Here is a 23,717-nt window from a genome sequence, read left to right as displayed (position 1 = left end):
ATAACTATAGAGAACAGACAAAATTGATATGGTAATAAAAAAATTAAGTTTACAGACTCCCAGGAATGTCATACATGATGGATCATTAGCTTCCCTACAGAAAATACACTAACCTTCACATATCTAGATGGCCGGGCGGGGTAGGTGTGGAGCCAGAGACAGCAGTGGGGTCAAACTGTAGAACCAAGTTCCTACATTTGAACATAAATGTATTTTTTTAAACAAACCTACACTCCATTTTATCTCTGGGACCTTCAGGATGACAAATCAGAGCAAGATTACTGAATGTAAGTACATTATTTACCTTCAGAGGCGAATGTATAAAACCAGTTGCCGTGATAAAAGTTGTTGTTGTGTACTATACTCAAACAATAGCACTGTATCTTTCCTTTCTGTAATAGCTGGCCTATACGTAGAAATTGTAACAATACCTGTAGAAAATGTTGCATAGGCCTACTTACTGGCCTGCTACACCAGACACAAAGTACTCTTAGCAGGTAGGCTACTCAACTGTTTTCTTACCCTGTTTTTTTAAATATTTTTTACATAGGATCTAGCACCTACCATCGAGAGTCTATGTTAGGCTATACTGAACAAAAATATAAACGCAACATGCAGCAATTTTAAAGATTACAGTTCATATATGGAAATCAGTTAATTACAATAAATCAATAAATTCATTAGGCCCTAATCTATGGATTTTACATGACTGGGAAAACAGGTATTGTTGGTCACAGATACCGTAAAAAAAAGAAGGTAGAGCCGTGGATCAGAAAACCAGTCAGTATCTGGTGTGACCACCATTTGCCTCAGGTGACACATCTCCTTTGCTTAGAGGTGATCATCAGGCTGTTTGTGGCTTGTGGAATATTGTCCAACTCAAGTTTCAAGTTTTAATGTCACATGCAAATGTTCACATGTACGTGAAATGCCTTGATTGCAAACTCAAAATCCAACAATGCAAGAATCAGGAACATTGTAATCCTAGAGAAAAAAACATATGAGAAATAAGAAAAAATATGAACAACACAATAAGTAAGCAAGCATACTATATACAGAGTCAATTCCAATACCATATTTACAATGTGCAGGAATACTGGAGTGATGGAGGTAGATATGTTTAAGGGTAAGGTGACTAGGCATCAGGATATAAGATAAACAGAGTTTGAGTTTGAGTTTATTTTTATTTTTACAGGGACAGTGCACATTAATCAACATTTCAGTAAAAGTGCCGGTTTTAGCCAACCGGCTAATTTTCAACCGCAGTCCCTGGGCAGGTTATTAAAAACAATTACAATATAGACAATAGCAACATAGAACAAGCAAGACATAGCATACAGACAGAGCAACATAAAACAAAAAGCAGCAAGACAAAATTCATAAAAGCAACAAAGTGTTTCCACACCTCACAAGCTACAGACAACAGACAACATGGAGTGGCAACACACAGCTAGGGACCATGTTCACAAATCTGATTGACCTTTAGCCATGTCTTCAAGCATTTTGTGAAAGTGTGATATGTGGTGCAGTTGTGTGTCTGATGGCAGTGTATTCCAGACATGGGAAGCTCTCACAGAGAATGCAGATTTACTAAAGGTGCTTTTCCTTAGGGGAACTATACAGTCACCTCTCATGGCAGACCTTGTGGATCTGCTGCCATATGTCTGGGTTTTCTGTTTAACAAAAATATTGAGTGGGGGGGGAGCCAGGCCATTGAGGATCTTGAATACAAGACATGCGTCGGTGTATTGCACAAGATTTTCCCAACTCAAGAGCTCATGCTTTCTAAGGATGTGACAATGATGATGGCTATTGGGCTTCCTATCAAGCACTTTGAGAGCCTGTTTGTAGACAGACTGAATAGGTTTTAATGTTGTACAGCAAGCTTGGGCCCAACTAGTCAAGCAGTATGTTAAGTGGGGGAGTATCATAGATTTGAAGTACAGTTTTGCTACCTCTGTAGTCAAACAATTTCGTATAAATCGGAAATTAGCTAGGTTGAATTTGGTTATTTGAATTACCTTTTTCACATGCTTTTTAAAAAAGAGGTTGGAATCAAGTATGATGCCAAGGTACTTAAAATCGGATACCACCTGGAGCTTCTCCCCTGACACATAGACATCTGGCTCAGTAGCATCTGTTGCCCTCTTTGTGAAGAACATGCAAACAGTTTTTTTCACATTGAGATGCAAACACGAGTCACTGAGCCACTTTGTAACCTGGACCATTACAGTAGTGAGTTCTTGTGCAGCTTGTTGTTTGCTCTTTGCATGCACATATATCACTGTATCATCTGCATACATTTGAACTTCAGACCCAGTACAGACAGAAGGCAGATCATTAATGTACAGGCTGAACAGGAGGGGCCCCAGTATTGACCCTTGGGGCACGCCCACATCATAGCTACGAGTGGGCGACAGCTCATTGCTCACTCTGACACACTGAGTTCTGCCTTCAAGGTATGATTTCATCCATCTCAAGGCATCAGGGGAAAAGTTGAACTTGGACAATTTTGTGATGAGAATCTCATGGTTAACAGTATCAAAAGCCTTCCTTAGGTCCAGAAACACAGCCCCAACAGCACCCCCTTTGTCCATCTTGGACTTCACATTTTCCAGAAGAAAGCAGTTGGCCGTTTCTGTGGAGTGTTTCGCTCTGAAGCCAAACTGCATGGGTGTAGCAGCAGCTTGTATGTGAATGGGTGTGCGTGTGTGTGTGTAGAGTCAATATAAATGTATGTGCTTATTATGTGTGAGTGAGCAGAAGATGGAGTGAGTGTGTGAGTGTGTAGGGACCGGTGAGTGAGCATAGAGAGAAAAACATAAGGTCAATGAGGATACAGTGAGGGAAAAAAGTATTTGATCCCCTGCTGATTTTGTACTTTTGCCCACTGACAAAGAAATTATCAGTCTATCATTTTAATGGTAGGTTTATTTGAACAGTAAGAGACAGAATAATAACAAAACAATCCAGAAAAATGCATGTAAACATTTTTTATAAATTGATTTGCATTTTAATGAGGGAAATAAGTATTTGACCCCCTCTCAATCAAAAATATTTCTGGCTCCCAGGTGTCTTTTATGCAGGTAACGAGCTGAGATTAGGAGCACACTCTTAAAGGGAGTGCTCCTAATCTCAGCTTGTTACCTGTATAAAAGACACTTGTCCACAGAAGCAATCAATCAGATTCCAAACTCTCCACCATGGCCAAGACCAAAGAGCTCTCCAAGGATGTCAGGGACAAGATTGTAGACCTACACAAGGCTGGAATGGGCTACAAGACCATCGCCAAGCAGCTTGGTGAGGAGGTGACAACAGTTGGTGCGATTATTCGCAAACGGAAGAAACACAACAGAACTGTCAATCTCCCTCGGCCTGGGGCTCCATGCAATATCTCACCTCGTGGAGTTGCAATGATCATGAGAATGGTGAGGAATCAGCCCAGAACTACACGGGAGGATCTTGTCAATGATCTCAAGACAGCTGGGACCATAGTCACCAAGAAAACAATTGATAACACACTACGCCGTGAAGGATTGAAATCCTGCAGCACCCACAAGGTCCCCCTGCTCAAGAAAGCACATACACATGCCCGTCTGAAGTTTGCCAATGAACATCTGAATTATTCAGAGGACAACTGGGTTAAAGTGTTGTGGTCAGATGAGACCAAAATTGAGCTCTTTGGCATCAACTCGCCGTGTTTGGAGGAGGAGGAATGCTGCCTATGACCCCAAGAACACCATCCCCACCGTCAAACATGGAGGTGGAAACATTATGCTTTGGGGGTGTTTTTCTGCTAAGGGGACAGGACAACTTCACCACATCAAAGGGACGATGGACAGGGCCATGTACCGTCAAATCTTGGGTGAGAACCTCCTTCCCTCAGCCAGGGCATTGAAAATGGGTCGTGGATGGGTATTCCAGCATGACAATGACCCAAAACACACGGCCAAGGCAACAAAGGTCTCCAGACCTTAATCCCATAGAAAATCTGTGGAGGGAGCTGAAGGTTCGAGTTGCCAAACATCAGCATCGAAACCTTAATGACTTGGAGAAGATCTGCAAAGAGGAGTGGGACAAAATCCCTGCTGAGATGTGTGCAAACCTGGTGGCCAACTACAAGAAACATCTGACCTCTGATTGCCAACAAGGGTTTTGCCACCAAGTACCAAGTCATGTTTTGCAGAGGGGTCAAATACTTATTTCCCTCATTAAAATGCAAATCAATTTATAACATTTTTGACATGCGTTTTTCTGGATTTTTTTGTTGTTATCCTGTCTCTCACTGTTCAAATAAACCTACCATTAACATTAGACGGACAATTTCTTTGTCCGTGGGCAAACGTACAAAATCAGCAGGGGATCAAATACTTTTCCCTCCTCACTGTACAAGGTTAACTCAGATAGTCAGTGTAGCTATATTGTTAGCTATTTATCAGGCATATTACTTGGGGATAGAAGCTGTTCAAGAGCCTTTTGGTGCCAGACTTGATGCACCAGTACCGCTGGCTATGCGGAAGCAGAGAGAATAGTCTATGGCATAGGTGGTTGGAGTCTTTAACGATTTTCCGGGCCTTCCTACTACACCGCCTGATATAAATGTCCTAAATGGCAGGGAGCTCGGCTTCAGTGATGTACTGGGCTGTCCGCACCACCCTCTGTAGTGCCATGTGATCAAGGGTGGTGCTATTGCCTTCCCAGGCAGTGATGCAGCCAGGCAAAATGCTCTCAATGGTACAGCTGTAGAACTTTGAGGATTTGAGGGCACATACCAAACTTTTTCAATCTCTTGAGGTGGAAGAGGCACTGTCGTGCCTTCTTCACGACGGAACTTGAAGTTGTCTACCTGCTCCACTGCGAGAAATTAACATAAAATTCTCTGGCAACAGCTGTGGTGAATATTCCTGCAGTCAGCATGCCAATTGCACGCTCCCTCAAAATTTGAGACATCTGTGGCATTGTGTTGTGTGTCAAAACGACACATTTTTGAGTGGCATTTTATTGTCCCCAGCATAACATGTACCGGTGTTATGATCATGCTATTTAAACATCTTCATAAGCCACACCTGTCAGGTGGATGGACTATCTTGGCAAAGGAGAAATGCGCACTAGGGAAATAAACAAATTTGTACACACAATTTGAGCAAAATTAGCATTTTGTGCAAATGGAGTATTTCTGGGATCTTTTATTTCAGCGCTTAGATTTTGGTTCAGTGCATGTTGACAAAGGAATTTGGACCACGTGGTAAAAAAAAAAAAGACAAGGGCAATTGAGAAACTATCATTTCCCTGCCTTATCAGGCTGTTTCCACACACACACATACCAAGACTGTACGTAAGATAATCAGCAGCAACCACCAATAGTCTACAGAAACTATCCACATTGCAAAACTACCATTCCAGTATTTTACTTGCTATATTGTATTTACTTTGCCATCATGGCCTCTTTTGCCTTTACCTCCCTTCTCACCTCATTTGCTCACATTGTATATAGACCTTTTTATACTGCATTATTGACTGTATGTTTGTTTTTACTCCATGTGTAACTCTGTGTCGTTTTATCTGTCGAACTGCTTTGCTTTATCTTGGCCAGGTCGCAATTGTAAATGAGAACTTGTTCTCAACTTGCCTACCTGGTTAAATAAAGGTAAATAAATAAATAAATTCTGCACACATACTGACACTATGCTGGTACTGTCTTTATATTCCCCACTCCCCAGGGAGAGATTTCCTGTCATTGTGTCAGCCTCCCAGTGGCAGAACCAGGGACATAGGGGTAGCCTGTCAAATTGTGCTGCTTAAGAAGTCACATCTCTGGGTAAGAGTTGTAACGAGCCAGGAGGTTTGGTGACAGATAGACAGTAGCAGAGTGGTAACAAGCCTCCATACCACCATCCTGTAAGATTTACTCTGGAATTTATTACCAGATTCATGAGAGGGTCTTTATGATTTTAATGCTCTCACATGCTGCCCACAGTTGATAGCGTACATATTGGAGTATATAATTAATCCCTAATAGCTTCACAATTGTAATTTTTGGACCATGATCTATAATTTACCATGGTTAATTTCAAAAGAATGCCAGCTACAAAGTGTAGGTGGTTTGTGAAATGATGCTCTTTTACATGAGTTCTAATTTGCTCTCATTATACAATGATGAGAAGAAAACTGACATGTGCATGTATGGCACAGACAGAAAGGGAGAGAGAGTGCGAGGGAGAGCGTGAGAGCGCAAATGAAAATACAGGGGCTGTCTAATAATATAAGCAGGGTGGATCTCTCAAACAATTTCCTGATGTTCTCTTTCCTCCCAGTTCATCCTGTTTTCACAGAGCCATGGACTTCACGATAAAATGTTATTGAAGCCACTAACAAAATGTGATTTGACTTTCTTGTTAGTCTAAAGGGTTCTACGTTTTCTTCCAAGTGGATTGCTGTCAGACTTTGATTGATTGCCCCGGTGTCCAGATTTGTACATCAACATAAGACATTCAGAGAAGAAATGAGGGTACTATTAATCAACTTTGCCACCTTCAGTCTGTGGCTTCTACCAACGGTAAGCTATTTCATATATTTCACATGACAAGTGCAGGCAATCATTTTCAGATAAACAGGTGCTATTCAGAGAGTTAAAGTAAAAATGTGTGGCTGTATTTTTCCATGTGTCTTTTATAAAATAACAATAGTACTTGGCTCTTTGTGCCCATTCATGCTTAGGTGCCGTCCATATGTCTGTGGCGTTGCCCAATTGCTTTTGGTTCTTATTTGAGAAGAGGAGTGAGTAAACTGTGAACCTGACCAGTGACCACTTTGATGCACCAAACCTTTCTGAACAGAAATATAATGGCAACATGTCAAGTGTTGGTCCCGTGTTTCATGCGCTGAAACAAAATATCCCAGAAATGTTCCATAAAAAGCAGATTTCTTTCTAATTGTGTGCACAAATTTGTTCACATCCCTGTTAGTAAGTATTTCTCCTTTGCCAAGATAATCCATCCAGCTGACAGGTGTGGCATACCAGGAAGCTGATTAAACAGCATGATCATTACACAGATGCATGTTGTGCTGGAAACAATAAAAGACCACTCTAAAATGTGCAGTTTTGACACACAACAAAATGCCACAGATGTCTCAAGTTGAGGGACCATGCAATTGCCATTATGACTGCAGGAATTTCCACCAGAACTCTTGCCAGAGAATGTTAATTTCTCTACCATAAGCCACATCCAACGTTGTTTTAAAGAATTTGTCAGTATGTCCAACCGGCCTCACAACCGCAGACCACGTGTATGGCGTTGCGTGGTCGAGCGGATTGCTGATGTCAACGTTGTGAACAGAGTGCCCCATGGTGGCGGTGGGGTTACGTTATGGGCAGGCATAAGCAACAAACACAATTTTATTTTATTGATGGCAATTTGAATGCACAGAAATACCATGACAAGTTCCTGAGTCCCGTGTCTTTTAAAGTACATGTGACCAACAGATGCATATCTTTATTCCCAGTCATGTGAAATCCATAAATAAGGGCCTAATTGAATTGATTTCAATTGACTGATTTTCTCATATGAAATGTAAGTCAGTAAAATCTTTGAAATTGTTGCATGTTGCATTTATATTTTTGTTCAGTATAATAAAGCATAAATATGTCCTAGATTAAATTCCCATTATATCGCCCATCTATCCCTGGGGCAAGAAAACAACTGGATCATATAAATGATCTGAATAATTATTCCGCTGAACATAGAGGGAGTACTACTTCAGTGCACCTCACACTACCACAAAGCCATAGGTTACATATGGAAATCAATGGTAAGACTATTGTAGAGGTTGATAGTTATGAGGCTATGAAGAGATATGTTGATTGTGATAACATAGGATAATGGCTTTGGGTAGAACTTCCTCAAAGTTCATTTCTCTTTATCTACGGTATCTTATTTTCAACATACCCCAGAGGACTCTGGTTCCCTAAAAACGTCTCATGGTGATGAATAATTCCAACTGATAGTTGTGTCTATGCATTTGTAAGGTCTCAAGATGTTCTTACTTAATGGCATTAATTACCCACTGGGCACAGATGTCTAGTTTTGATTTACATTTGGTTGAGTTGTCAACTGATGTGAAATCAACAGAAAATGTCACCATGTCATGTGATTTAGGATAAAAGTTGGGTGCAAAAAAGATGAAATTCCCTTACTTTGATAGCTTTTCTCAAATCCAATCAGTTTTCCACGTTGATTCAACGTCATCACATTGAATTTCTTTGCTGAAATAAAGTGGAAACAACGATTGAACCAGTTTTTGCCCAGTAATGACACTGTTTCCACATTTAGAAAAATTCATTACCTGTTATGAATGCACTGAAGAAAAAAAAATCGGGAATTAATTCAAAGAATTCCCACTAAGGTTGAAGAACACCCATTCTTATTGAACTGGGATTATTTTCTAGACAGACTGAATTCATGCAATCAACCTATAGGCTATAATGCATTTTTGCTTAGAGTCAACACCTTTCTATTCATGCACTAATAATCACTGGAAATATATGACTTGCAAATTAGCATTTGATGGAACTCTATATGGTTTGCCTGTAAACATCATGCTAAGGGTTGACAGCTGTGTCTGGTTAAACTGGTCATTTGCTCAGCATACACAATCTGGAGAATCATACGGTTCATTTATTGCTCACTGTAGTTTGTCTAACACATTTATCATAGTGCGGCAACTCGGGTAGTGCGCTTCACTGAGGCGCACATCACAATACCTAAGCTTAAACAGCAGCACCATTTTGGTTAGATATTCCTTTCACAGAAGCTGATGGCCATAAGCAGTGTCTCAAACACAACTTTTTTCTTCACTTCAGAGTTCCCCAACATCATTCTCATGTATGATGATCATGTGAGTACAGTAATGATTATTTCCCATGCTAGACAATAAAGCAGTGAGAACCATGTTGTCATCTTTCACGGTCATCCCCATTGCCATGAGCTGAGATTTTCCATGTAAGGTTGTCTTCTAACCCAGCCATGGCCTGGCATACAGACACCCTGACACAGAGCCACGGGCATGGCTGACACATCACCCTGCTAGTGGAGGAGATGAATGCAGTGGCTCAGAGTTCATTAGCCTGCTGAGGGTTCTGTAACGGGACTTTTGTTAGACAGTGGATTACAGCCAGGAGAGTAGTTATAAGAAGGCATGCAGGGAGGGAAAATGTAGTTATAAGTATACTGTACATTGATGCGGTGTAGGCTAACATACAGTGAGATGGGTCAGGGTATATAGCAAGAATATAGCAAATTAGCAATGAATGGGTAGGATTGGGACTATGCTATGCTGTATGGTATAATCCCGTGGGCTTGGTATACAGTACAATGTAGTAAACTTTACAACCCACCGTTGTGCATACAAACAATTCACTGCATCTGCAATAACATCTGCAAATCTGTGTACATGGCCAACTCTGATTTGATTTGAAATATTGGATTGATAAAAAAACAAAAAAGATTGGGGTTTATTAATATTTCTGTCTTTTTATGGAACACGTTGACAAGTGGTAGGCTTTCTAGGACAGTGAGAATCCTTATAAAGTTCCATCCAAGGATAATTGAGGAAGAACACTATTCGCTTTCCATTTTTAAATATTTATACATTTTTTACCCCTTTTTCGTGGTATCCAATTGGTAGTTACAGTCTTGTCCCATCGCTGCTACTCCCGTATGAACTCAGGAGAGGCGAAAGTCGAGAACCGTGCGTCCTACCAAACACAACCCAACCAAGCCGCATTGCTTCTTGATGTAACAGTATAGCTTCCGTCCCTCTACTCGCCCCAACCTGGGCTCAAACCAGGGACCCTCTGCACACATCAACCACAGTCACTCACGAATACCCATCGTGCCACAAAAGCCATGGCCCTTGCAGAGCAAGGGGAACAACTACTTCTAGGTCTCAGAGCGAGTGACGTCACCGACTGAAACACTATTAGCGCGCACCACTGCTAACTAGCTAGCCATTTCACATTGGCTACATTGACACAATGCCCACTTAACCCGGAAGCCAGCCATGCGTCGGAGGAAACACCGTGTGTCACTAGTGGACTACAATGGCTCGGGCCATGAACAAAGAGACTGCATCCAATGTTTTTTAGAATGGATAATGGACCGATGAGATGAACCATCTTTTCATACATTTTCATGAGCTCATGACATCCCATAATTTTTAGCATGTCTTTGTCAATTCTCCATTAAGGCTCATGTCCTCTTAATTGTATTTTTAGGATTATGTCCACACTGATCAGTAGATTTCTACCTAATGTACTTGAAGGTTATATCCATATAAAGCCTCCAGGCACGTGACGATTGACAACAATTCGTTAGAGACAGAGAGAGAGACACACAGACTGATAGAGAAATTAAAAAAATACTAAATGTATCCTTCATTCATGTGTTCACAGGTGCAAAAGGAGGATGCTGTGAAGACCTTGGACTATCTGAACCTCAGTCCATTTGACTCCCTCTCACAGCCCTCTCCCTATGACACAAGAAGGTTAGGGGTAGATGGAAACATTGGAGCTGCAATGAAAGTCAAACACCTTTCCAAAGACTTCCAGATCGTATCCACCAAGACTAAGCCCCCAAACTATAGCTCTGTGGGCCCACATGGCTGGTCACAGAACCTCTCCCTACCCCTGGTTCAGTCACAGTTACACTCCAAACCCAAGCCCCCCATGAAAGCACCTATCAAAGCTAAGAAGACCTTTGGCTGGGGAAACTTCTACCTCAACATCAAAACCACTAAGTTCAGCCTGCTGGTGACTAGTAAGATAGTGGACCACATCAACGGCACCTTCAGTGTGTACTTCCATCACAATTCGTCCCATCTGGGGAATATCTCAATGAGCATTGTTCCTCCCTCCAAACCCGTGGAATGGGATGATGTGGGAAGCCCGGAGCTCCAGTTCCAGAATCAGCCACAGTCTACCATCAATGAGCACCTGCAAGAGATGAAGGCCCTCAACTGCAGGGTGGAGTACCAGAGGACCAACAAGGCCAAGAAGACCAAACCCTGCCTCTATGACCCCTCCCAGACCTGCTATTCAGAACACACTCAGTCTCACGCCGCCTGGATCTGTGCCAAGCCCTTCAAGGTATTCTGTGTATTCATCTCTTTTCTCAGCACCGACTACAAACTGGTGCAGAAGGTCTGTCCAGACTACAACTTCTAGGCAGATCTCCAGCAATTTGGTGGACGAGGATAGTCGATGAACTAGAAAGGTTGATAAGGCATGTTTTTCTACATCTCCTATCCCATTGGAGAAAGGGGCTTGCGCTGAACGGCAAGGATGGATGGTCCCACACCAACATTCAGGCCTCACATAGACATTCAGATGGAGAGCTTTGTGTTTAGTAGAATGGAAGTCAGCAGCATATGGACAATAACCTAAAAAAAAAAATATTCACCACTGAAGGGTAGAAAACAGAAGATCAAGTAGGACAATAGTAAGATTATTCTGTAAACTATTTGTGGTAAAATATTGACTTGGGGGGAGTGATGCCCTATGTGCATGCCAATTCCAGCACAACTCTAATCCCTGCTTTTGTTACTTGTGGTTATTTTTGGGGAAATGTTCTGCTTATTTGTCACACGTTGCCCCTTACATGAACATTTCCACTGTTAGTTTGGGGGTATCCTAACGCAACCAAGGCAAGGTACCTGGATGTTGATTATTGAGTTTGGTCATACTGTATGATTCACATACGGAATCTACATTTGATTTAATTTTACAAGCAGATATGAAATGATGTATGATGGAAAGCAAAATGTAGATTTGAAATGCATATTAAAATGAGTAGTTTTTTTGCTTGATGTGTTATTGAGTTCATACATCACACACTAAGTTTCCTAATGAGTTGGGACAACAACATTAGTAAGGAAAACTAACTGTACTGTAAAGAAATGAATCACCTGTTCTGGACAGAAACAAAGATCTGAAATTTAATTTGTGTGAATTAGTACTCAATTCGCATGCGTCCCGTCAATATTTCACCATCTCATTATCTGCGCTTCAAGATATGCTCTCTCTATCACTGCCACAAATAGTGTTGGTGAGTGAGTATATCCTGTGTATACTTACCTGTATACTTACCTGCTATTGCAACGTGTGAAGTGTTTTTTAACCAGCCGACAAGTGCAAGTTTATAGATACTACTAGGATAATACATGTCGCTGTTTTTCACAGTTTTTTAATATTGCACCTATACGTTTGTCATATCTTTGGCAGATGATTGGTTATGACTTTTCTTGATTTGTAAATGATTTGTTAAAAATAGGTCAGTATGTTGCCTTGAGTGATTAATCTGAGGTTTAAACCCTAAATGATTCATCTCAGATTTGACTGTTGGACTATAGAAATGGTCATTATGGCGTGTATCACCATTACTATATTGACTGCTATTTAGACAGGTTTATTCTACCATTTTAAACCAAACATTATTTAGCAAAATGCTAATTGAACATCCCTCTGGCCTAAGTAAAAGATGTTGCATCATATCATGCAGCAAGGGTTTGGCCTTCAGTAAACAAACAAACCTTGATTACTTTGTATCTCTCCTGCATGTGCACAGTAGTCTGTTATTTTTTACTTAGCAGTGGGGTGAGAGGGGCAGCCTCCCTTGCAGGTGTCCCAGTGTGCTTTAGCCAGTGTGGAGCTATGGACAGGCCAGGACAGCCTAGCCAGAGATGTGGACCCTAACCCTGCCACTGAGGCTAGAGTTTAAACTACAAAATCATCCAGAGATACAAAGAGATGGAGATAGAGAGAAACAGAAACATACCCAGAGAAAGGAAGGTCGGAGAAAATGTGACTGACAGAATTAATGACTGATTGGTTGGGTGATCAATGCTGGTCTGTTAAAACAAATGTTGATGTTTTATTGAGAAGTTATACATGATCAGATTATTTATTAATTGCTCATCCTAAATTAAAGGAGTTCCCTCATCTTTACTTGAAAGTCATTCACATTGAAGTAGGAGAGGAAATGGGAGAAATTCAAATGTGCAGATGCTGTTACTCATTCTACACCACAGCCCAACAGAGACTTTGAAAATAGTCAAAACTGTCAAAAGCTTCCATTGGATTGCATGATTGATCCCATCATATATCCATTCTCTCAGGTTCTCTAAGAAAGTGGAGGAGGAATGAGTTGCATGGGAGAATGATATACCCTCAAGTAGAAAAGACTCCTCAGTCACAGTGAAGTGTCATTGAAATACCACTGATGTGTGACTGAAAGATCCCTACACACTGACAGTTTTAGGGTAGCACTAGAGATACACCGGGAGGGAGAGAAAGATGCTATTCTCTATTCTCCCTCCCTGAGCAGCAGTTGTTTCTCTCTCGGATGTCTGTGTAAGTGACGTCAGATACACTGATATGATGCATCACATGGGAAGTCAACCCCAGAATGATTTTGCCAATGCAACATGCATCTTCATGTGTTTGTTGTCCTGGGTTTTTCTATCAATGTGATTCTACATAAGATGTATATTATTTGTCTCCTCTGTTATAACATTATAATAAAAACGCCATTTAGCAGATGCTTTTATCCAAAGTGGCTTACAGTCATGGGTGCATACATTTGATGGCAAGTGAGGGTTTTCAATCAATGGAAGTTGAATGCTAGCCTGAAATCCAGAACCTGTTTCGCTAACTCCGTGTCAGGCCAATCTCAATTTGGGTAGTAATTATCTTTCCATAATTAGTCAAATAAATAATTTGACCATGTCTGTTTGACTTGTTAGAACGTCTGCTGTCAAGCTGCTCTGGAGGCTTAAGGCTCTTGTCCGAAGAACAACAACTCAGAGAAATACACTGAACAACGGTAACTGGGATTGTTAATCTTGAATGGATAGTAACTGAGTATGATCATTAAATATGCACTGGTCTGCCATGAAGGTCACTACAGTGAATTTCACTATTGTCTTTTAACATTCCACAAAAGCCATAAGAATTCTTCTACCTCTGAGTTACAATTTTGCTACACTTGTCCGTACATGTAATGGTCACAGTGTATGTACCCTGTTCTTAACCTGTCAGAATGGACGGCACCCGTCTGGTTCCTCTTCAGGTTTCATCCTACCATTGATCGTTACAGTAGATAAACTTTGATGGATTAATTGTTTTATACAGCCTAATATCATTACTGAAACGTTTCCCTGTGCTGTCTTAGGTCCTATGGTCGTACAGAGGTGGAAGACCAGATTGAGGTGCTCTGTCAGAAGCGGGCGCTGCCTGCCTTCGACCTGGACCCAGCCCTGTGAGGGGTGAAAGTCCAGCCCTACTGTCAAGGGATTTTTTTTTAATCAATAATTATGTATACATTTCAATCAGTACGGACTAATCAGAATACTATTATGTTACTGTATATGTATGAATTTTATTTTTATCCTAGTACTGAATATAATGTGTGTAATTATAATCAAGAAGTAGAACAATGACTGTCTGTTCCTTGGTAGAAATGAATGAACTTATTGCCAGACTGGCTAGAATGCTTATCTACACAGGCAGACCTTGGCTCGGGTCATAAATCATCTAAATTAGGAGAGACGATGTGGGAAGGCTTGAGAACTATACAGCCTTTGTACCAGGGTGAAGAAGAGACGGGACAGTTCGAACACTAATGACGTCATTTTCAGTTTATAACCTGTGGTAAACTGTATCATGTTCAGTACTCTCGAGAATAAACGCTGCTGGTTGATTTTGAGACTGGCCTCTGTCCATTTTATGCAAATAAGAGTCTTACAAATTCTTAGGAATTGACAGAGTGTTTCATTTGAATTGGGTATTAAAACATATAGGAATTTAATTCCTGTAACACCTACTCAGGCTCGCCCGCTAACTTTGCTGCCTGATGGATAGACCTGCCTGATGGACTTGCCCGATGGAGGACAGTCAGTCCCCTTTTACTGATTTTAGATTGGTTCAATGAAAGCAACTTTCTTTATCCAGGTGGGTCTCATGTTTTATTTTTTATTTCACCTTTACTTAACTAGGTAGGCCAGTTGAGAACAAGTTCTTATTTACAACCTCGACCTGACCAAGATAAAGCAAAGCAGTGCAACAAAAACAGTTACAAACAAACGTACAGTCAATAACACAATAGAACAATCTATGTAGTGTATGCAAATGTAGAAGAGTAGGGAGGTAAGGCAATAAATAGGACATAGAGGTGAAATAATTACAATTTAGCATTAACACTGGAGTGATAGATGTGCAGATGATGATGTGCAAATAGAGATACTGGGGTGCAAAAGAGCAAAAAATAAATAAATAACAATATGGGGATGAGGTAGTTGGGTCTGCTATTTTACAATTTCCCTGAAATGTTGCATATCGGGGGGCTATTCAATGCTAATGCAGAACGCCACAGGATGTTTTTGTGCTGGTCGAGGGTAGTCAAGTCTGGGGTGAACCACAGGCTATATCTGTTCTTAGTTCAAAATTTTTTGAGCGGGGCATGCTTATTTAAGATGGTGAGGAAAGCACTTTTAAAGAGCAACCAGGCATCTACTCTACTCTACTGACAGGATGAGGTCAATATCCTTCCAGGATACCCAGGCCAGGTTGATTAGAAAGGCCTGCTCGCAGAAGTGTTTTAGGGAGCATTTGACAGTGATGAGGGGTGGTCGTTTGACCGCAGACCCATTACAAACACAGGCAATGAGGCAGTGATCGCAGAGGTGTAATTTAGAGGACATAGTAGCATGCACCATTTTTCTAATCTGCCCATTTTCATAATTTAGCATCTTCTTAAAAATATAATTCTTTATTCCCTACCTCTCCTTTCAAAAGCCATGTGTTCATGAATGTCAGTTTATATATGTTACAAGTAGGCCATCATTGTAAATAATAATTTGTTCTTAACTGACATACCTAGTTAAATAAAGGTTAAATGAATAAATATAATAAAATATACTGCTACAAAATGTAATAGATTCCAATGGTCTTGTTATGTATATCTACCATGCTCCTCCCAGGGAGTACAGACAATCACCTTGTCCTAGTTGACCTTTGACCCCAGGGTATGGACAGACTGGCTCAAAACCGTCATGCTCATGACTTTCTTCATTGTTGTAGCCCCCTTACTACTGCTGTCTCAGCTCTATCTGGTGAGGACATTGACAGCGGTACTATTCTCACTGTAGGTTACATCTCCGCTACTAATACTATCACTACTACACCTACTAGAACATCTACTATCTGTAGTACTAACAGAGATGGAGCCTCCCTGAATGTAAGAATACTACAGCACCTGCCAAGCAGTCTGAACCTAATGGCACAGAAAGTAGTGCCCTTGCCTTGAAACTGCAGGGTTGCTGGTTCAAGTCCCATTTCAGCTTTCCCCTCTAAATTGTGGGACAGCTTGTAACGATGTTCGTCTGAGGAAGAAGTAGTAGACCAAAGCGCAGTGTGGTAAGTGTTCATATTTTTTTTTATTAACTGAACACTAAATACAAAAGAACAAGAGAATAAATGAAAACCGAAAAAGTCCCGTATGGTGCAAACACTGAAATGGAAAACAACTACCCACAAACACCAGGTGGGAACAGGCTACCTAATATGGTTCTCAATCAGAGACAACGATTGACAGCTGCCTCTGATTGGGAACCATACCAGGCCAAACACATAGAACTATAACACACAGAACAAACATAGAATGCCCACCCCAACTCACGCCGTGACCAAACTAAAATAGAGACATAAAAAAGGGACTAAGGTCAGGACGTGACACAGCTTGCAAGGGAGGTCTTCACTAAATCATGAACTAATTGCTTGCACCCTGTGACTGCTTGTAAGACTCTGCCCAAGACTCTGAGAAACTGATATAAGGCGCAGGCAGGTCTTGGCGGGGGAGCTATGCTTTGATGAACATTGGTCTTATAGCCCTTGCAAGTCTTTGCATTACATTCACCTTAACGGGGGAGGTTCTTGTTTGCTGCTGAGTAGGGCAGCCGGTAAACAAAGACTGGTAGTGAGAAGGAATTTGCAGAACCAGATAGAATAGTGTGGTTTCTAGGAATACGAACCATCTTCCCTGCTTTTGAAGCAGTATCACGTGTGGTTCTCTGGACCATGTGTAGGTTATTATGCTCCTGTGTGCAATGAATTTGCATGCTTGTATTTTATTGACCTAGGCTCAGTTTCTACTACTACTTGCGGTGAAGTAGTAGTAGAACCTTAGATGTTCAGTTCTCCTTAACAGTATATCTCACTAGTGTGTAATGTTACTTTTTAGCGTATTATCTGTTACACCTAACAGCCTGTGTGCCTTACAACTTCGGGTCATTGGAGAACTCCTGATTGGGTTACAGAGACTGCAGGAATTTAGTAGGTCTGAGCATTTCATGCAGGTTGTCTGATGCAAATGTGTAGTTAATGAAGATCATTGTTTGCTATATCTGTGTTGAGTTTGTGTACCATCCTTTGATGCTGGACTGTACAGGTCAAAGAAATGTGGTGGCAGCTTCAAGCTACTCTGCTCCAGTACTTTCCCCACCTCTCATGTGGTCTAGTGAGCTTTATTACAATACTCATTTACTACAAATGTTGTTTTGTGAACAGTTGTTTTACTTTAAGGCATGGCTGAGTCAAATCGGAATCCTGACTTAATGAAGTGGTGATATGGGGACAATGATGTAGGCTGTGTGTAGCAGGTATGATATATGATTTGGCTTGGAAAGTTTTTTCGCCTGGTCACATACAGCTGATGTGTTGTGCATTGAAGTCCACAAAGGATGGAGGAGAGTGCATAGAGGCGAGAAGGAATACAACGTGGTGTTTACGTGTGATCAGTGGCGTATTCATTCCTCCGATTCTGTTGAAAAACCGTTCTTAAACGGAAACAAACGAAACAGGGATAAAAATGCCTGAATTTGCCCAAAATTGCAACTGTTGGACTAATGATTACAAGGTAGTATTGAATGTGTCACTGTCTCTCGACCTGTATGCACCTACATTGTAAACTTTCATTCATAGGCTAGGCTAAGTTGTCGCAACCTCATAATGGGCATAGGGAAAATTTGAGTATCATGTAGTAGCCTAAACCTATCGATGTTACATTGAACTGGATGATTGACAGTAATCCAATATGCTGTAATAGAAATAAGGCCACGCTCATGATTTTTTTGTTGTTGTCCTCCCTCATAATAAAGAGCACTGAACACCACTGATGCTTTTACTTTTTATTGTCCTAGGCTACCTGGCTAAAATGCTTGCTCACTAGCGTAACTTCCTTTCATGAGCAACGATGAGCCAACTAGCTAACATTAGCCTTAAGTAAAACCACAAGTCCAAATCCCTATCTCCATCCATGGCTAATTTAGATAAGGGACCATTATAGCTAGCTATCTATCCACCGGAGGACAACAACACAATGAGATCCAACAATTCAAGTTCTGTCAATGATTTTTAGTATTTTAATGTGAAGACAAATCCCTACTGGCTTCCCTTGGTGCACTAGGACCATTCACAGCTGAGCTAGCTCAGTTTAGCTCAACGTTGATTGGCTAGTATTGTATACTTTTTTAATCAAGGGAGGCCAATTGCTCGCTGGCTTCCCTTGCATTCAATGCTACGGGTGGCAACAATGTCATACTCTTTTTGACCAGACAGCATCAGATAGATGGGCTACACATACAGAGACAAAGGGGCGTTGTTTCGCTCGCTTGGATGCTTTCTCCGGTGAGATACATTCAGCCTCTTGTGAATTGAAGGAAAATGATAAAACGCAAAGAGATGAAAGATACATTATTTTATATGCTATTTTCTTTTTTTCTTGGTACATTTTTGGGGGAAGCCTGGCTTCCCATGGCACCCATGAACACACACCATTGCATATTACATGGATTAGAAAAACAATTTTCCTTCAAACATTTCCTCAAACCCCTACCCATCACAAACTCACAAGAACTGAGGTTGATTTTACAGTCTTACTGAGATGCATTTTACAAAGGCTTTACACAAATGTCACCAAGCAAAACTCCTGTGTTATGTGTCACCTCTCAAATCATGTCACCTTTTTCACTTCAGTGTGGAGTAAAATTGTTGCTGTATTGTCTTGTACGGTGATATGGTCACAGGAGGCTCTTTCCAATCAAGAATTCTGATGCACATACTCAGAGGTGGAGAGGTACTCAATGTACTTACTGGTAGTGCAATGAAGCAGCAGGGGAAACAGTAGGCATGTTGTCTGTGGTTAACACCAATTAAAAATAGATTATTAAACCAAGGCGCAGAACTGACTTCCTTCACCTTTGATACATTTCTTATTTTTACTCACCAACATCCATCAGAGGACACCTTTTTTTAAAGATGTATTTTCCTTTTTAGTATTGTGTATCATTTATATAATATTTTCTACACATTTTCTTAATTGAGCATTTTCTTGAAAATAAAGATTTTTCCCTCTCCTTTCAAAAACCCTGCCAAATCTTAAAAGATGACAATAGTAGGTCACAGAGGTCCTTATTGCTTGTATCGCTAATCTGCTCCTCTAGGAGGTACAGACAACCACCTCTTCATGGTTGACCTTTGACCCAAGAGTATGGATGGACGGTGCCACAAAACAGTCATGCTCATGACTTTCTTCATTGTTGTAACCTACTTTTTACTGCTGTCTCAGCTCTATCTGGGGAGGACATTGATCGCAGTACTATTACCACTGTAGGTTACATCTCCACTACTAATACTATCACTACTACAGCTACTAAAACATCTACTATCTGTAGTACTGACAGAGATGGAGCTTCCCTGTATGTAGCAATTGCTACAATACTACTACAAATGGTTAGCGATAATAATTCAAACGTTTCCTAAACCTCTCTACCTCTCACAAACTCTGAGTTGTTGGAGAGTGTGTGATTCTTAAGAAGTGGGCTGGCTAGTCCTCTCCAGTGGCGACAGAGCCCCACCTGTTTGGAGCTCCAACTGTTTAGCAAAAAATGTAACACAATAAAAATGTTTTTCATGTTATTTTGGTATTCATTTGTGTCACATATCGGTTTGCAGACACTATAAAAAAAAATGTTTTTCTTGAGTTAATAAAGCCTCATACTAACATGGTCTCTTTCTTGAGTAGGGCAGCTCCAAAATGCAGGTGTTTCAGCCTAGCTCAGTGCTTCCTGTGGTGGCGGGGCAGCCAGTGAGAATACAGAGCAAATGCGTTGGTAATCTTCTCTAGTTGCTCCATAATTGGCTCAGTGTTCTGTCGCTCATGGGGACACTATAGTAAGGCAATTCAAATCCCCCTTGGGTGCTGCCATAGATTTACATTACAATTGCCCTTCCAAGAAGGCTCAAGGTCATTGGCCACAGATAAAATTATGTCAAATCACATTATATCTACCATCTGATTGGACTGATCATGTCAACCTCATACAAGCAGTCATCATGAATCACATCGAATAATCTACTGGCAAATCCTTTTCAATCCTTGTCATATGAAGATAAATTATTTTCCAATCAAGTTCCCAGTTGTCTTGAAAATGCCATAAATCCAGAGAATGTCAGACTTTGATGACAAAATATGTATTGTATACTGCGGAATAAATTATGTAATATGCCAACCAGGGAGATATGTATACAGCAGCTAAGAAAGTAATACTAAGTGTGTGTTGTGTAGTAAGCTGTTAATAGCCCACGTGTTTCATCTTAAGAATTTGGTCCCTCTCCCCCTCAGAACTTAGCTTACTGTTCTGACTTAGTGGTGCACATGTAGCCTATTGCCTGTTTTAGAGAGATGTCATCAAATATTGTAAGTGACTGCTTATATGCTCCCGTTATTTATCTTATGGTTCTGACTTGGTGTACAGGGAGAATACTGCAAGAAAAGCCCATGTTCTGAATTCTGTCACTGTACATTTCAAAAGTGCTGAACAAATAGTTATATTGACTACTTGCTTGTTAATGTCTTAATCAAAATTACCGTTTGCCTCTTATCCATTCATCATTCCCTTATGCCATAGTTTGTACATCTCAATTGTTATATTGCTTATCATTAGTATGTTATTCATAATTTTAGGCAATGTTGGAATGATTTCATTGTTTTGCCTACTTTGTCCACTATAATTAGCTAATGTGCTTTTCTTCACGATGAGGGGATACTATATAATGTTCTTGGGTCTGTAACAATATTTTCCAGTGACTGAATCTTCCCATTCAAATCTTTTTTAAACAAAAAGTTCAGTGATAATCCCATGTAATTCCAGTTAATATTGCGAGGGTTGTTTTGTTTGCGCAATGCGCTGTCTGTATATTGTCTATAAAAGTGGATCCTCATGATTGTAATATCCTTCCTTTTTAGACCACATAGGCCTAATAAAAAAATACATTGTTGTGTAGTGGCTTTTGCTGGCATGCATCAAAAAATAAATTGGTTGAGTTTGCCCCACCAAGATTTACATGTTAAAATCTCCACTGGTCCTCTCACACCTATGCACACAGACAGATAGATAGATATCTGTATAGGTACAGTTGAAGTCGGAAGTTTACATACACTTAGGTTGCAGTCATTAAAACTAGTTTTTCAACACTCCGCAAATTTCTTGTTAACAAACTGTAGTTTTGACAAGTCGATTAGGACATCAACTTTGTGCATGACACAAGTAATTATTTTACAGACAGATTATTTCACTTAAAATTCACTGTATCACAATCCAGTGGGTGAGAAGTTAATAAACACTAAGCTGACTGTGCCTTCAAACAGCTTGGAAAATTCCAGAAAATGATGTCATGGCTTTAGAAGCTTCTGATAGGCTAATTGACATAATTTGCGTCAATTGGAGGTGTACCTGTGGATGTATTTCAAGGCCTACCTTCAAAATCAGTGCCTCTTTGCTTGACATCATGGGAAAAATCAAAAGAAATCAGCCAAGACCACAGAAAAACTTATTTTGACCTCCACAAATCTGGTTCATCCTTGGGAGCAATTTCCAAACTCCTGAAGGTACCACGTTCATATGTACAAACAATAGTACGCAAGTATAAACAATGGGACCACGCGACCGTTATACTGCTTAGGAAAAGGACACGTTCTGTCTCCTAGAGATTAACGTACTTTGGTGCAAAAAGTGAAAATCAATCCCAGAACAACAGCAACGGACCTTGTGAAGATGCTGGAGGAAAGTATCTATTACCCACAGTAAAACGAGTCCTATATCGACACAACCTGAAAGGCCTCTCAGCAAGGAAGAAGCCACTGCTCCAAAATCTCCATAATAAAGCCAGACTACGGTTTGCAACTGCACATGGGGACAAAGATTGTACTTTTTGGAGAAATGTCCTCTGGTCTGATGAAACAAAAATAAAACTGTTTGGCAATAATGGCCATCTTTATGTTTGGAGGAAAAAGGGGGAGGCTTGCAAGCCGAAGAACACCATCCCAACCGTGAAGCACGGGGTGGCAGAATCATGTTGTGGGGTTGCTTTGCTGCAGTTGCGACTGGTGCACTTCACAAAACAGATGGCATCAAGAGGGAGGAAAATTATGTGGATATATTGAAGCAACATCTCAAGACATCAGTCAGGAAGTTAAAGCTTGGTTGCAAATGGGTCTTCCAAATGGACAATGACACCAAGCATACTTCCAAAGTTGTGGCAAAATGGCTTAAGGACAACAAAGTCAAGGTATTGGAGTGGCCATCACAAAGCCCTGACCATAATCCTATAGAAAATTTGTGGGCAGAACTGAAAAAGTGTGTGCGAGCAAGGAGGCCTACAAACCTGACTTAGTTACACCAGCTCTGTCAGGCGGAATGGGCCAAAATTCCCCCAAACTTATTGTGGGAAGATTGTGGAAGGCTACCCGAAACGTTTGATCCAAGTTAAACAATTTAAAGGCAATGCTACCAAATACTAATTGAGAGTATGTAAACTTCTGACCCACTGGGAATGTGATGAAAGAAATAAAAGCTACTATTATTCTGACATTTCACATTCTTAAAATAAAGTGGTGATCCTAACTGACCTAAGACAAGGACTTTTTACTAGGATTAAATGTCAGGAATTGTGAAAAACTGAGTTTAAATGTATTTGGCTAAGGTGAATGTAAACTTCTGACTTCAACTGTATTATTCCTAACATAGTAGGTCCTTGTCTCAATCTTACATTGAAGCAGTGACCTTCTGCACAAAAGGGAGGGCACTATTTCAGTGAAAGATATAATGGACTTTCCTCTGTGATATAATACCCTCTTGAGGTTGGATTGGTTATTACATGCATTAGATCGATGAAAACAAGGCATTTTCATTTCAACACTCACAGTTTCATGTCAGAATTAGACATTCATCCATTTTTCTCCAACTTCAAATTTCAAAGTTGTTCCATATGTCAAATCTTTAAGTGTTTATGGTTAGGTTTAGGCATTAACAGTGCATTTTTAAAGTTAGGGTTAAGTTGAAGCATTAACTCTGAAATCTTAAGATTAACATAAGGTTGTGTTTGGGGTAGACTTAAAAAATCAAAAAATGTTTCTATTGCTGGATTTGAACATGTAACCATCCACCAACCATCCTATTGCTCCAGCAAACCCTAAACCTACTTGAAGGTAACATCGCTCACTCTTGCCTCTAGGGGTCGGTTTCCACATCATCTCCCAACGTCCTCAGCCGTGGATGGACGTTGAATACTGATTTGTATCACGGGTGACCTGGCTGTTGTGTAGTTC

At 40.6% G+C, this 23,717-nt stretch overlaps 1 protein-coding gene across 1 annotated transcript; it reads left to right on the top strand.

Moving 5' to 3' along the window:
- Positions 1 to 6,325: 6,325 nt before the first annotated feature.
- LOC109869628 (neurexophilin-2-like) lies at positions 6,326 to 11,855 on the top strand. Its single transcript, XM_031804014.1, has 2 exons — positions 6,326 to 6,556; positions 10,451 to 11,855. The coding sequence occupies exons 1-2, from the start codon at positions 6,503 to 6,505 to the stop codon at positions 11,219 to 11,221; spliced, it is 825 nt and encodes a 274-aa protein (XP_031659874.1). The 5' UTR covers positions 6,326 to 6,502; the 3' UTR covers positions 11,222 to 11,855.
- Positions 11,856 to 23,717: the final 11,862 nt, after the last annotated feature.

The sequence above is a fragment of the Oncorhynchus kisutch genome, linkage group LG24 (assembly GCF_002021735.2).
Source record: "Oncorhynchus kisutch isolate 150728-3 linkage group LG24, Okis_V2, whole genome shotgun sequence".
Classification (NCBI taxonomy): domain Eukaryota; kingdom Metazoa; phylum Chordata; class Actinopteri; order Salmoniformes; family Salmonidae; genus Oncorhynchus; species Oncorhynchus kisutch.
The sequence above is the reverse complement of the archived record's forward strand: the minus strand, read 5'-3'. Positions and strand labels throughout refer to the sequence as shown.